Consider the following 14,575-nt stretch of genomic DNA (forward strand, 5'->3'; position numbering starts at 1 on the left):
GGAAAGTGGAATGGAAGATTACTGTGGGTAATGCTGTGTGAGGTTTTAAAGCACAGAACACATCCTCATGCATATGACCAAGCCACTGAGGCTTGAAAACGTGCCTAGAGGTGGGATTTGAATTATGGACACTGCTGAAAAAATTCTGTATAAAGTTGTTTCTGTTGAAGAGAAAAAAACAAACCCAAACCAGACATCTGATGACATATGGGCATGAAAATGTCACCCACAGGATTTCAGATTCAATTTAAATGAATAAGCTTGTTGTGGATTAAATAAACCAACAGAGCATATCTGTATGAAATATTAAGAAGTGCACATATTAAAAAAATTTCTTTCCCTTTTCTTGTGCAACATATCTGAGGAAGGAAGCAAACCAGCCATACCATGTTTTTAATTACATTGTGAACACACAACAGTTTGAATGGTTTATACAGAATTGTTTCACAGAGGGAACCCAAAACATCTATAACTGAGTGCAGGGGAAGCTGTAAGTATATAAACCAGGAGAATTTTATTTGATTCATACGGGCAAAATAAATTCCAGTCTCTTCATACTATATATAAGAGTGAGAAATGGATGCATATGAAGCAGAGATGTCTCTTTGTATGTTACTTTCAGTAGGAACTGCACATTTAAAGCATTGGGGAATCCAGGTACAAGCCTTTTTAAGCTGCTTTTGATTTTGTTATATAAGACTAAGTGAAGGACATGGCTGAAGCTTTGCCTGTGGAGCAGGAGGATAAGGTGTTAGAGGTCATACTGCAGGACAGGTCAGTCTGGTGTGTATTTGTGTGATGTCCTTTCTACTTGATACCACAATCAAACATTGCAGAGTTCCTGGAAAGTGCCAGCTAATATGGTGTGGGGACCTCTTTGGTAGTAAGACTAGGGTGGCCTGATATTTTGAGCTTGAGTGGGGTATAAAACAGGAGTTACTCCCCTCATGGTGTTAGTTATTAGCTATGTCTTCTATGCCATCGAGTATAATCTCAGTACCACATGAGTGGGAAGGATTTTTGGATCTTTTATTCCATCCCCTATGCGGGGCCAAGGCTGCAAATGTTAAGTCTGAACCTGACAGGAGAACTCAGGGGGGTTCCCTTGCTGGATGTCCACACCTGCTTCAGCTCTCTGGAATGTGTTAGGTCAGCAAAGTCTCAAAATGTTCCTTTACTTTCACTGACCAAGAGGTTCTAGGTGACTATTTAACACATCAACATTTAATCTGCAGACATGTGGACTTATGAGAGATGTTATGAGTTATGAGTCATCTCTGTCATCCACATCAGGTGGATCATGACCTAGAAAACTCTGTCACTTCCAGCACAACTCTCTTCTCAGAGGAAAGAGGTGAGGAAACAACAGAAGAAAAGTAAGAAATCTGACAGCAGGTTCAAGTTCCTCCTTTTATGTTAGGGTTGGATTTTGCCTGACTGTCTTCACTTTGCAGATTTTTATTAGGTTAGAGGGAAAGAGGGGAAATGGATTCTTTTAAGATGGGATAAACTGATAAATGAAATAAAATGAAAGAGAGCCTCCTCCAGTTCAGCTGCTAGAGACTAAGAAAATCCATCTCTGGGGGGGAGGTTTGGCCCCTTATCAGGATTTCTCAGGAATGTGCCCTGCCTCTATTTCCCAGCAGATATTCCTCTTGCTACTGTCTCTACTAATTCAGAGAAAAGCAGGGAAGGCTTGGATCTCCAGGAGATCTCATGCCTGAGCAACTTCCAGCACAAGCAGTTTCAGGAGAGGATGTCACAGGCTGATGCTTTGCCCAGGCTGTGGTTGGCCAGGGATGGGCTGCAGCCTCTGGTATGCTCCAGACTTCATACCAGCCTTGGTTAGCCAGCATAAAATTTTATCTGTGTGCCTTGGGGGGGTCCTGTTCTGAAAGCAGAGAGAAAGGGGCCATCAAATTTTTGTGGCAGGGTGTAGTTAATTTACATGAGAATTTTTCTTCCGTTTCAGAGCATGGAAAATGTTTTTATAGTATCTGTGCATGATGTCTATTCCAATTCTTCTACATCAATAACCATCTTTTCAGGACTGAATTTATTCATGAAAACCAGCAAATTTTTCCAAGAGGCGTGAATTGCTAGAGAAGCCAAAGATGATGATCTATTAAATGTGAAATTAAAAAAAGCCCATTCTTTAAAAACTGACTCTATTTGAGAACCTTGTACTCTGTGCTCTGAAGGAGTTGCTTTACCCTTAATTTCTTGGTATCTCAATGTTACATGGTCATGTGCTAAGTAGCAGCAGCTGAATGGCTTAATCTGTTCCACACTGTAGCAATGTGTCTTATGCAAAACACTTCTTCAGTGATAAACTGTGAACAAGTGTTCCCTACTCATATTTGCCATTCCACTAATGATTTTAGAGGCCCTAATGTATCCCACTCATTTTTCAAGCATCAGTGTCCAAGCTGTAACTTGCCTGGAAGGCACCCCATGCCCTTGGTGACCTCAGTCACTCTCCTGTGTCACCTGACAACTTCTATTGTCTGCTTTTGAGAAAACTGCACAGACTCAGAGTGTAAAACTAGATGTTTAGAGTGGCATAATCCTGTTTGTCACAAAATGAAGAAATGATGGATGCTTCATCCACAAAAGGGACCCTCGGACAAGGCCACTGCATGAATAAAATGTCCTTTTAATTAAATCCCTGAGTGAATATTCTCAACGAACCTCTTAATTTTTCTTTCTTTCCCATTCCTTTCTGAAGTGTATAAGAAACTCTGCCAGCTTTACATCTGCCTGGGTGGAGCCCTTTTCCTCATTGCCTGTTTTCCCATTTCTGTCCAGCAATGTGCTTTACCCAGACTTATTCTCCTCAGCATTTTAGTGCACTACATTGCATTACCCAAACTCTCCCCTGCAGGTATAATGGCACTGTTCAAACCAATAATGAGAACCATGTACTGAGAACCAGCCACACCTTGTGGCTGCTCTCAGCTAAACTCAACCAAATTGCCTTGTCAGAGGTTTGGGATGTCGGTGGGTAAACATTTCTGTGTCACAGTTTCTGAAGACAGCTGCCTGGGAATCAGGAAAGTGCCCACATTTATGTAATCCCTCAGCCAGGGAGGTCCCTCCAAAGAGCAGCTGGTGGTGGGTCCAGACAGACTTGCTTTCATCTTTCCCCCCACTACTGAAACACAGCAAAGTTTTCCATGTTTGATCACTGGGTAGAAAAGTCAGGATTGGTAAATCTGGAGAGAGGGTCTATGCATGCCGAGAAGGAGCAGAAGTTGTGTTAGTGCAGCAAATACCTTGACCACATGAAGCTCTCTGAAAGGATATACACCTCATAACCCCAAAAACCCCACCCCAGTATACCCCATTTTGGCATTGTTGCACCCCAGAACATCAGGCTGTTGTGCCTCTGGAGCTGTTTTGTGAGCTGGAACACTGGCTGAGCCAGGAGCTGATCCCACCCAACTGCAGCAGCGTGGTAGGAGGAGGAAAAAATGTCTCTGTAAAGGAGCACTATGAGCCAAAACCACAGACTTTTGTTAGGCTTCAGTAAGCAGCTAACAGCCCTTGTACACTTCAGTGCTTTGGGAAGCCTTATCTGCAATAACCATCATGGGTATAATTCAGTGTTTAAACAGCCTCACCCTGCCGTGGCAGATCTCTTGGTGGGTTAATCATAAACACAGGCAGAATCCCTATGGCAGCCAGAGGAAGAAGACTGGAGAGTCTGACATGTGTGGGATGAGTTGCTGAAGGCCAGCTTGACACCAGACAACAGGAAGGTGTAGGAGATGGAAGGAAAAAAGCCCAGGTAATGTTTCTTCTAGGCAGTGAAAACATAAGACATCTGCAGTTAGAAACAATAAGGTTTTGGAATACCTAGAGACCTAGATTTTCAACATTAAGGTGCTTGCATAAGTGTTTAATTTAAGTCAGCAAGTTTTGTATTATTATTTTTTTGGTTTCAAAGTCTTCAAGGGAAGCTCATGAATTCTCCCGAACGACAAATGGGAGGAGATGAATGTCTCTGGCAAGCGTATTTTCTCTCATCTTTAGGTCTTTCTTGTCCACTGTTTTCTAGAATTTTAGTGTCTTCAGGATCACTCTGGTTCACACTTGGTGTGCATTGACCCAGCAGTGCAAGTTAAGAGAACAGAAATCCCTTGGAGAACCCTGGTCCAGGGCTGTGGGGCTTGAATGTGTGAGTGGTTTCTGTGGTTGCATCAGTTGGCTTAATATAGCTGTTATCTCTCCCTGTAATTTTGTGATTCTGCCCTGAAGAAGTACTCAGAAACAGCATTGCTGTGTTTTGTAGGTAGATATATAGGTAGATACATATAGGCATCAGTTTATCCATTGAGAACATCTTTTGATTGCAATAGGATGCATCTAAAGGAAAAATATGGCACTTAAATATTTTAATGCTCAGGTGCAGCAGCTGGAAATAATCTTACTTTCGTGAAATTGATCTAATTCATGAGCTGGGGATTAGCTCTAGTTTTTGAAGTGCTTGTTTTTCATAAGGAAAGGTCACTGGCTTTTTGCTGAAAGAGAGCAGAGGAATATGTGGGTGTTTGTGTCTTTGAGCATATGCAAATATATATATGCATAGCCATGTTTATTAATATGTTTCTGTATTTCTGTTAACAGTAAGATTATTTAAATAGGCTATCCTGCTTGTAGCATATATTCTTGTTTCTACCTTCTTTAGCAGTAGAGCTGAATGTGGATCTAGAAAACAAATTTTGCCTTGGCTGTAGAACAAACCCAGAATTTTTTCATGGGTTTTATAGCATCTCTATAGACTCAGAGGTACGGAACTGAGACCAAAGCTTGGCCAAAGTTCTTAGAGAATTTTATATAGTTTATATAAATAGTAAATAGATGGTAGTGATTAAATAAATTTAACATAGTGACAAATTTGTGCCTCACCCTAAATTCTAGGACAACCTCACAAGGTTTTTCTGTGTGTAAAGAGAAAGTCATGTTTTGCTTTAATGATATGCTTCCTTCATTGAAACAATATAAGAATATCTACCTAAAACTAAACTAGCATTAACTCTGGTAAGATTTATATAAATTTTTCAATTTCTTCTATGGAAATGTGTTTGTTCTATTGATATATATATATATATATATATATCTACACGTGTGTGTGTGTGATTTTGGATTTATTATTTAATATTTAATATTTTGTGGGACTGATCCCGCAGACAAGGGATATTTCCATCAGAGAAGAAAGAATTTCTAGTTATTATCACACAGATATTTATTCTGCATTACTGTGGAATACCTTTAAAGTTAACAAAAGGGCTTGTCACAGAAGAAAGGCACGAGGAAGCTGAGTGGAATTATTTGAGTTAATTTTAGGTATTATGTTGTATCCAGGCTGCTTGATGTCCTTGAGGGAAGTGTTCCTCCTGAAAACAATTCACATAACACCACATAAGCCTTTGTGGCTAAATGTTCTCTGGAAAAGCCTGTCTGTCCCCACTGGTCTTCTAGGAAGATCCTGCCTGCTAATATAGTGTGGGACCAAACCCTGGCTCTCTCCCTCAATCCCAGCAATGGTGAACATAGTGGGGGCCTTTGTTTCTAATTTGGAGGTTTATTCCTGTTCACTACAGCTCAGCAGCTCTGTTAGGGACTGCAGCACAAAGCAAAGCAGTTGTGCTAGGGGTGAAAAGTTTTTGAAATAGTGAATATGGAAAATTACTTCAGAGATATATTGCTTTCCTCTTTGAGTCATACAAATATACTCAGAAAGTTTGCAGACAACACAAAGCTGCAGCTGATTCACCTGAGGGAAGGGATGTCATCCAGAGGGGCAGGCTTGAGGAGTGTGTCTATGTGAACTTCATAAAGTTCAGCAAGGTCAAGTGCAAGGTCCTGTGCATGGGCTGGGGCAATCCCCAATATCAGAATTGCAGAATGAGTGGGTTGAGAGCAGCCCAAAGGAGAAAGACTTGGAGATCTTGGTTGTTGAAATATGGGAGACGAGCTGTCAATGTGCACTTGCAGTCCAGAAAGCCAAGCACATCCTGGGCTGCACCAAAAGAAACATGGCCAGCTGGTGATTCTTCCCCTCTGCTCTGTGAGAGCCCACTGGAGTCCCCTGCCCCCACTGTCTCCAGCTCTGAAGTCTTCAACATAAGAAAGACTCTTGGAGAGGGTTCAGAGAAGGCCATGACAACGATGGGGGCTGGAGCACCTGTCCTGTGAAGAAAAGCTGAGAGAGGTGAGGTTATTCAGCCTGGAGAAGAGAAACGTCAAGGGAGACCTTATTGCAGCCTCTCAATATACAGAGGGCACTTAGAGAAAAACAGAGAAAGACTTTTTACCAGGTCCTGTAGTGGCTGGACAAGGGGCAATGGTTTTACACTGAAGATCAGTAGGTTTAAGCTGGACATAAGGAAGAATCCTTTTGATGAGGGCAGTGAGACACTGGAGAAGGTTGTCCAGAGGAGTGGTAGATACTCCAGACTGGGAAGTGCTCATGACCAGGTTGGATAGGGCTTGGGGAAATCTGGTCTGGTGAAAAATGTCCCTGTCTGTGGTGGAGGATTTGGGCTGAATAATTTTCGAAGTTCCCTTTCAACCCAAATCAATCTACCATTCTGTGATTCTGTAAATAGGAAATTAATTATTCCTCTGTATGTTTATATACAAAGAGGCATATTAGTAATTCCTCCATCAATCTTTCTTCATATAATAATCAGTATCTTCTTTCATGTTTGTCTGCTTTTCTTCTTTATTAAATAGTCCCGATAAAACACAAATTAAATTTGATGCAGACCTGATTCCTCACAAGAGGATAAATTTTTATGTGGAGGCAGACTCCTTGCCAGACGGCATGGACAGGTATTTTTGACCAGCCATTTCCATCTCTGACACTAACAGGGCTTGTGACAATTGCAGTGACTCGGCTGCTTCCAAACATCTTGAGAAATACTGCAATAACAAGAAGAACTTGGTTCAACCAAATGTGCTTATTTTTGATAAAGTGTGACTCATACCCCCAAACAGCAAACTCCTTTGAGTTCCACCCTGTGAAGGGAGGATGCCCTCAAGGACATTGATGAGATGGGAATATTGGCACATAAAGATGTTACTGTAGGCATTAGTAGTGTTCTAGACATTTTATACAGCCTTTATTTGAGCAGCTTCCCTCTAGCAACAGCGAAACAAATGAGTAATACTGATAAATAATGTTATATTGATGGCTGTGGTAAAAGGTGAGAGAGAAGATATCTGTCCAGAGCTTTCAACCCCTCCCCTTTGAAAGATAAAAATGTCTTTGAATTAAAGGGTGATTTTGGAAAATCTGGACTGGTAACATACTTTCTTTTTACAAGTTTGGATTTCTGGTAACAAAGGTAAACTGAGTTGCTGCAGCAGTAGAGGAGACCCATTTCTAGTCCAGTTTAAAGGCATTTTGCAGCATCAGTGTGAAACACATAGTCCTGGTTTCAGCTGGGATACAGTTAGTAGCTGGTACAGTGTTGCAAGATTAGGATTTAGGATTGAGAATAATGTTGGTGACACACTAATTTAGTTGTTCTTGAGAAGTACTTACACTCTGTCAAGGACTTTTCAGCTTCTCTCGCTGCCCTGCCAGTGAGGAGTCTGGAGGTGCACAAAAAGTTGTGCGTGGTCACAGCTGGGACAGCTGACCCCAGCTGATCCAAGGGAAACTCCATAGCATATGGCATCTTGCTGAACAATATACTGGGGGAACTGACTGCAGGTGGTGACCTGCTGCTCAGGGACTGGCTGGGCATCAGTCAGTGGGTGGTGAGCAAACTGCATTGTGCATAATTTGTTTTGCAAACAACAACAGCAATTATTATTTTATTACTAATAATTATTATTATTACTTACCCTTCATTTTTGTCCTATTAAACTTCTTTATCTCAATGAAAGAGTTTTCCCTTTTTTTTCCCTGTTCTCTCCCCTTCTCCACTGAGGGGTGGTGAGTGATTGGTTGTGTGGTGTTTAGCTGCCTGCCAGGGTAGCCCAGAGCACACGTGTAGTGTGGCACTGATCAGCATTTCCAGAAGGTCACTTGGGACTGGGTGGCAGCAGCCTTGTGTCCCACTCACAGCCTTTGGAGGCTCCCTGGGGTTTCCACAAGCAGTTATCCTCACGCTCTGTAAGTAATTGTTCAAGGTGTTATTATTTTTCTCTCTCTCTTTTGACTGGTTCAGGACTGGAGAATAAAGAAGTTATTTGGCTGAGCAGGGCACTGGCTATCCATAGTGAAAATCAAATAACCTTGCAATGATTGCTGTCTGGACCAGAACACAATTACTGTAGCAGCTATTCCATAAAATATTCCCTTTAAACCTGATATCTATAAAAATGCTGAAGGCAGCATCCACTCTTCTGGTTTTCAAAAGATATGTCTGTTATGAAGATAATCCTCTAAAATCATACTGAAGATTAATTTGAAAGTTTTTCAGAACAGGAGGTTATTCTAGAATATGTGACTGATAAGCTCTAGCATTTCATAGCCCCGCTGAGCCAGAAATAAGTCCTTTGCACTTTAAGATAAGTGAGATACTCATCCTGTTTCAAGAAAAGTCAGAATCACAAGCTGCTTGCCCCTTCATCTAGGAGCTTCTTTTGCATTGGTCAATGATGGCCCTGTCACTTTTTTGGGCTGAAGCTGAGGAAGAGACAATAAGAACAGATTTATAATGGAAAAAGACATCGAAAAAGAAAAGAGATCTAACATTGGTAGTGTGGGATCACAGGGACATAGGAAGTGAAAAAGTGTTGTCAGCCTGTGGACAATGCAAAAATCATAACTTTAATCTCATACACATAGGCATTTGGGAATAGAGAACTGTATTATGTGCTCAAGAATTGTCAATAGCTTTTGGTAAAACTCTGAGAGGACAATGTACATTCCTTATCCTCCACATTTGCTCACCAGGACCCCTGCTACTGGATGTCTGTACTTGTCTTGGCAAGGTGAGATACAACCTTTCTGAGGTGGGAATAAAAAAACAGCTCTGTGCCAGGTGTAGTGACTTCAGAGCTGCTTTGTGCTCACAGCTTTTTGTTTATAGAAACAACCTGCTTGTCCTCCTGAGCAGTGTTTGAACTTCATGTCTGCTTGATAGAGAGTCTCACTATGTGTGGGATAAACTGAGATGCTTAGTACTTCCCTCAGCAAACAGTCTGACTTTTTCCTGTGTCAGAAAGGATTTATTTACAGGGATTAATACTTCCCTGCCCACTAGTCAATAGTTATGTTCCAGTGCAGACAGTCCTCTGATAAAGCAGAAGCATCTTTTCAAATGTCACTGTTTAATTGACATTCACAGTATATTTTATGTCATCACTAGAGGGAGCTGACCCAGGCAGCAGTCTTGGGGCTATATTGGTGGGCTGCATTTTTTGGTGATAGCTGTACTGGGCAGAAGGCAGAGCCTTGTTTCCCCATCACAGCATGTGAGAGCTCTCGGTGCTGCTGTTGGCACTGACAGGGTTTGGTACAAAATAGGGCAGCCCTAAGTGTGTTTCATATCCATGGCCCAGGCAGCCTTCTATAACCAAGAATGCAAGGCAGGGAGAGGAATTAAACCACTGTGATTTAACTCATACCTTGACAAGAGACTAACCTCTGACTTGGGATTGACAACCACATCCAAAGCATACATAATATTGTGGGCCAAGTGCACCCAGGATTTATGATTCCTATCCTTTTCTAGCTCCACAATAATTTGGTGACAAATCTTGGTAATGGACTTTGGAAAGTCAAAGACTAGGTATATTGTGAGTACTGTAAATAACGAGCCCCCTGGGAAAGGTAGATTGCACAGCTGAGCTGCAAAGCCTGGGATGAGTACTGAGCTCTGGCATGGCCTGGGAAGGGTTGAGCCACTGCCTGTGAGAAATGTCTCAGCAAGGGATGCTTGTGTGCCTGGCTCCACAGAACAAGGCACAGAACAGTTCCTACCCCAGGCTTGTTTTAACACTCCAGGGCACTAAGGTATCACCACTGACTACAGGCTGATTGCAGACCCTCCTGGCTGAGCTGGCTGCTGAGCAGGTTTCTTTTGCAGACCAGCACAGCCCTAAGTCTGTCACTGATGCTCCATTACTTCTGCAGATACAGTAGTTCTTCTGACTGCAGAAGTAGAACCAAAGGCATTAGTGGGATCTGAGTCTCTTTGTGCTGCCTGAGCCACGCTTCAACACCTGCTGTACAGGCAGGGAGGTGGAAGAGGAAGCAGGGGCACAGAGACCTTCCAGCAGCTGCTCACCTGCCTTGAGCAAAGCTGGGACTACAGTTCAGGGCTCTTGAGTACTACCTTCTCTGCCCTTTTGTATATCTTTATCTCCCTGAAAGAAAAGTTGTTACTAAAGCAAGTGCTGAAAGATTGAGTTAGGGATGGTATCAGAACACAGAGGTACCCCTGGGCAGGCACTGAATGTAATACTTCACTTCCACAAGCGCTTATATTTCTCAAATTTGAAATATTTTCCTTTACATCAAAGCATCCATGTGACATTCACATTCTCTGGACAGAGAGACATAATTCTGTCTCTCAGGAGCAGAACAGAGAGAAGAAGAGACAACAATCTTTATCTCTGCTCCTTTGTTTTCCCCATGTGGAATGTGGTATGGAGATTGTTTACCTGAAGTGATTGCTTGATTGGATTCTGGTGAAGGTTGTTTGGGTTCAATGACCAATTGGATCCAGCTGTGTCTGGGACTCTCAGCAGAGAGTCATGAGTTGGAGTTAGGTAAGTAAGAAGTAAGTATGTAAAATAGTATAGTATCTCTTTAAATAGGATACTAATGTAATATAGTATAGTTTTGATAAAGCTATCCTTCAGCCTTCTGATCTGGAACCAGACATCATAATTTCTTCTCTGAGCTGGGGTTCACCACATTTTACTACACATCCATGTGTTCAATATTCAGGAAGAAATACACTCACTGAGGGTAATCCAACAGCATTGTCCCACACCAGCCAAGTCTGCAGAGATTGGCAGGTTCTGACTCTTCTTCCCTGTGTGACCACCTTGCAACCTGCTCCCCAAAGCTGCAGGAAGCATTGGGGAAATGCTCCTGCTGTGGCCCTGTACAGCCACTTCCATATCTGCACTTCTCTTGGCCCTTGGCCAGCTTTGCAGTATCACTTACAAAAGCCAAATTTGGCTCTTTACACTTGGCTCTATCAAACCTCTTTACTTCTTTTCAGCTGGATCATGAGTTAGATGATTCTGTATTGTTTAAAAATTAGAGAAATCCCATTTATAGGGCTATGCAGTCACTTAGAGAACACACCAATTTACACCTGCTGAGTGGACAGCCTATTTAATGTTTTTTCTAATAAGTATCACTTTCTCCAAAAGAGGTTGCTCCGATGATTTGAGGACTCCCTGTCAACACACAATTAATGCTTCTTGTTCTCTGACTTGCTACAAAATGAAGTCAGAACTGTTTATAGCTGTTTGCATTTGGCAGCAGCATGCCCAGCTTGGTCCCATCTGGAGCCATAGAATGGCTTGGGTTGAAAGAGATCTTTAATGGTCATCTGCTCCCAATGCCCTGCCATAGGCTGGGACACCTTCAACTAGATCTGGTTGCTCAGGGAATGCCCAGCCTGTCCTTGAATGCAGAGATGGGGCATCTACCACCTGTCTCAGTGGAACAAATGACACCAGGTCCCTCAGGGTCACAGAAACTATTGAGAACAATATTCTGCACCCATTAAAGAAACAAACACAAAACATGTGGATCACTAAGTGCCCAGAGTACTTGGGAGGAACCATCTTGTCCTCAGATGCACTAGCCCATCTCTATAAACGATTTGGTTTGATCAGAGCACTTTTCAAACCACTGAAGTCTGACGCTCTTCCCATGGGACAGGTAAATCTTTTAAATCCATCAACTGAAGAGACCACTCACAGCTACACAACTTTATTGATATGGCAGGAATGAGGCTGGAAATAGACTCTGTATCTTGACTTTCTTCTCATCCCTGGCATTCCACTGGAGGCTGGACTTAGCCCAGGTCTGGTCTATTTTTTTTTTTTTTTTTTTTTGTTTTCAATGACAGGAGAGGGGCTGAGTCACTTTTTTAATATATTGACTTATTGGAAACCTCCCCTTATGTAAGCTTTCTGTTTCTTGACACTCCTAAGTTGCCAACTATCCTATAATGTGGTGCTGGGTACAGCCCCCACCTTGATTTATCAGACAGCTCAGAGAAACACCCACTCTGTAAATACAAGGGAGTTTCTGTTCAGCCTCAGATTCATAAAATGAACATGCCAGAACTTTCTGTCCTTCTCTTCCTGTGGCACAGAGCAATCCATAAGGCAGAGAGACTACTGTCCTGTGCTGCCTGGTGGGAGGGTTGGGGCTCACAGCTGGTGCAGGGCTGTTCCTGTTGAGTGAGAGTGGGAGATGCAAAGCTGAACTTTGAGCATGGTGGGGAAAAAAATGATTTGAACAAGTATTGCTCAGGTTGGATTTACTATGGGAGGGGAGAAAAGGGGCAAGGCTTGGGAAAGTGTTCCCCCTGGTGAAGGCAGGGTTCCTGTGGGGCTCTTTGCTGCTGCTTTCCTGAATGAACACCCCAGCTGGAAACTGCCCCATTTGTCTTCCACCAGTTTTAATAGGATGCTGTTAATCACCTGCTGATGCAAGTTTCCCTTTTGGCTGCCCCCACCCTGAAGCCTGTTCTCCTATCCTGGGGGATGGTGCCCCTCACCCAGCACTTACTGTGTGCCACAGCAATCAGCAGGATTATTGTGGTGACTTTCCCGTCTTTGATACAATGGCAGGTAAAGACCAGCACCACTGTGTTTGGGTCAGGGTATGTTCACAGAAAGCCTCAGAGAGTCTCACAGAGTCTCTGGCAGTCTCTGAGGAAGCCTTGAGGAGTTTTTAGTTCCACTAGCGAAGGGTGAGAGGAATGGAATTGTCAGAACTGTGCTCATACAGCTAGGAAGGATCACATGGTCTGATTTCACTAATTTAATGTCTAGCTTCTACATGGCACCCATGGCTTTTCTAATGAGTAGTAATAAATGGAAAGGGCTGTTCCTGGAAGAAGACTCTCCATTGTACCGTGTGCTCTGCAAACATGGCTTGATTTCAGAGTATGTACAGATACACACATGGAGTCTGCTTCTGCCCTACTTGTTGCACAGCAGTTCTGGATACATAAACTTCAGAAAACATGGGCTGAGTTTGCATCTGGAACGTGGTCTTTACAGCAACAAGAACAGGAGATACCACCCTCACAGCCTTTCCCTGCTGTTACAGGGCTCAGTTATAAAACAATCTGTGGGATTTCTTGCCAGCCCTGCCAGTCTGGAGGCACATAGACTAAGTAGCAGTGTACATGTTTACATCCACTTTAAAAAGCCCTGTTGGCAGATCAAGGCAGGCATCCCATATGGCCTGAAGGCTGATTTACACCTCTACACAGTGAATCGTAACTGTTAAATTTTGTAAGTCTGAAAACATATCCTATAGAAAAGGAAGCAGTTGAGACAAACTTACTCTCTACCTTCTCCTTCAACAAAGAGAAAAAAGAAAAGAAAAGAAAAGAAAAGAAAAGAAAAGAAAAGAAAAGAAAAGAAAAGAAAAGAAAAGAAAAGAAAAGAAAAGAAAAGAAAAGAAAAGAAAAGAAAAGAAAAGAAAAGAAAAGAAAAGAAAAGAAAAGAAAAGAAAAGAAAAGAAAAGAGAAAAGAAAATTTAATTAGGTTAGGGCAGCTGCTTCAGCTTTTGTTGCTCAAATGTTAATTGAGTCCTCCACACAGAGCCACCATGTCCAGCTGAGCAAAGGCTATTGGATTATTTGGATGCTATTGGATTATTTCAGGTCTTATGGGAAGCTTTGCCCAGTCAGAAAATAAGCTTTTTGAGACCTGGATGGCGTAGGGGCCTTGCAGCCTGGCAAAGAAGCTCTCTGGAGAGGTGAGCAGAGTTTGGTTGCCTGACAGGATGTTGGTGAACAAAACTGATCATCCACTGAGTGTACTTGGGTGCCCAGGACACTTCCTGACAGCTTTCTCCTGCAGAGCTGCCAGTTCTGCATACTTGGTTGCAATTTCTAGGACAGGGTAGTGAAACCATTCTGTGCAGTCATGAATAGTTTCTCAATTCAACCCAGAAAGAGAGAATTTTAAATTTTTTTTTTTCAATTTTAGCAGACCTCGAGCAACTCCTCCACTGAAAGGACTCACTGGCCTCTCCTGGTGTTTAGGATTTCATCTAGGAACAGGGTGCTTTTAAACCTCACTTTGGTGAAAGTGCTTTGGAATGGCTGTGCTGTGTGGGGTGTCCCAGGGGACCACACCATTCTGCTGTCAGCCCAGTCTGTCTGGTCTGGGTGTGCTGCTATCTGCAAAAAAGTAAGAAAAGAAATTGAAGAAGAGTATCCCCAGTAAAAGCCAGCACAAGAACTCGGGGCTAATTGCAAGATTCAGAAGGATGAAATAAAAAAAAAACATTTATTTTTCTGCTCCAGTGGAGAAAAGGGAATTCTGCATATGCTTTCTGAAGATACAGGAGCATATGAGATATCTGATTTAATTACCATTTCTTCTTTGAGCAGAGCTA

The 14,575-nt window shown here is 42.5% G+C and overlaps 1 protein-coding gene across 1 annotated transcript in view; it reads left to right on the forward strand.

Moving 5' to 3' along the window:
- Nucleotides 1–3,684: 3,684 nt before the first annotated feature.
- Nucleotides 3,685–14,575, forward strand: part of FER1L6 (fer-1 like family member 6) — an 82,893-nt gene continuing 72,002 nt past the window's right edge. Inside the window, exon 1 of the mRNA XM_072924987.1 lies at nucleotides 3,685–3,790. Coding sequence (XP_072781088.1) covers nucleotides 3,771–3,790 — 20 coding nt within the window. The 5' untranslated portion in view covers nucleotides 3,685–3,770. The remainder of the gene's footprint in view (nucleotides 3,791–14,575) is intronic.

This window comes from Taeniopygia guttata, chromosome 2, assembly GCF_048771995.1.
Source record: "Taeniopygia guttata chromosome 2, bTaeGut7.mat, whole genome shotgun sequence".
In the NCBI taxonomy this organism is placed as follows: Eukaryota; Metazoa; Chordata; class Aves; order Passeriformes; family Estrildidae; genus Taeniopygia; species Taeniopygia guttata.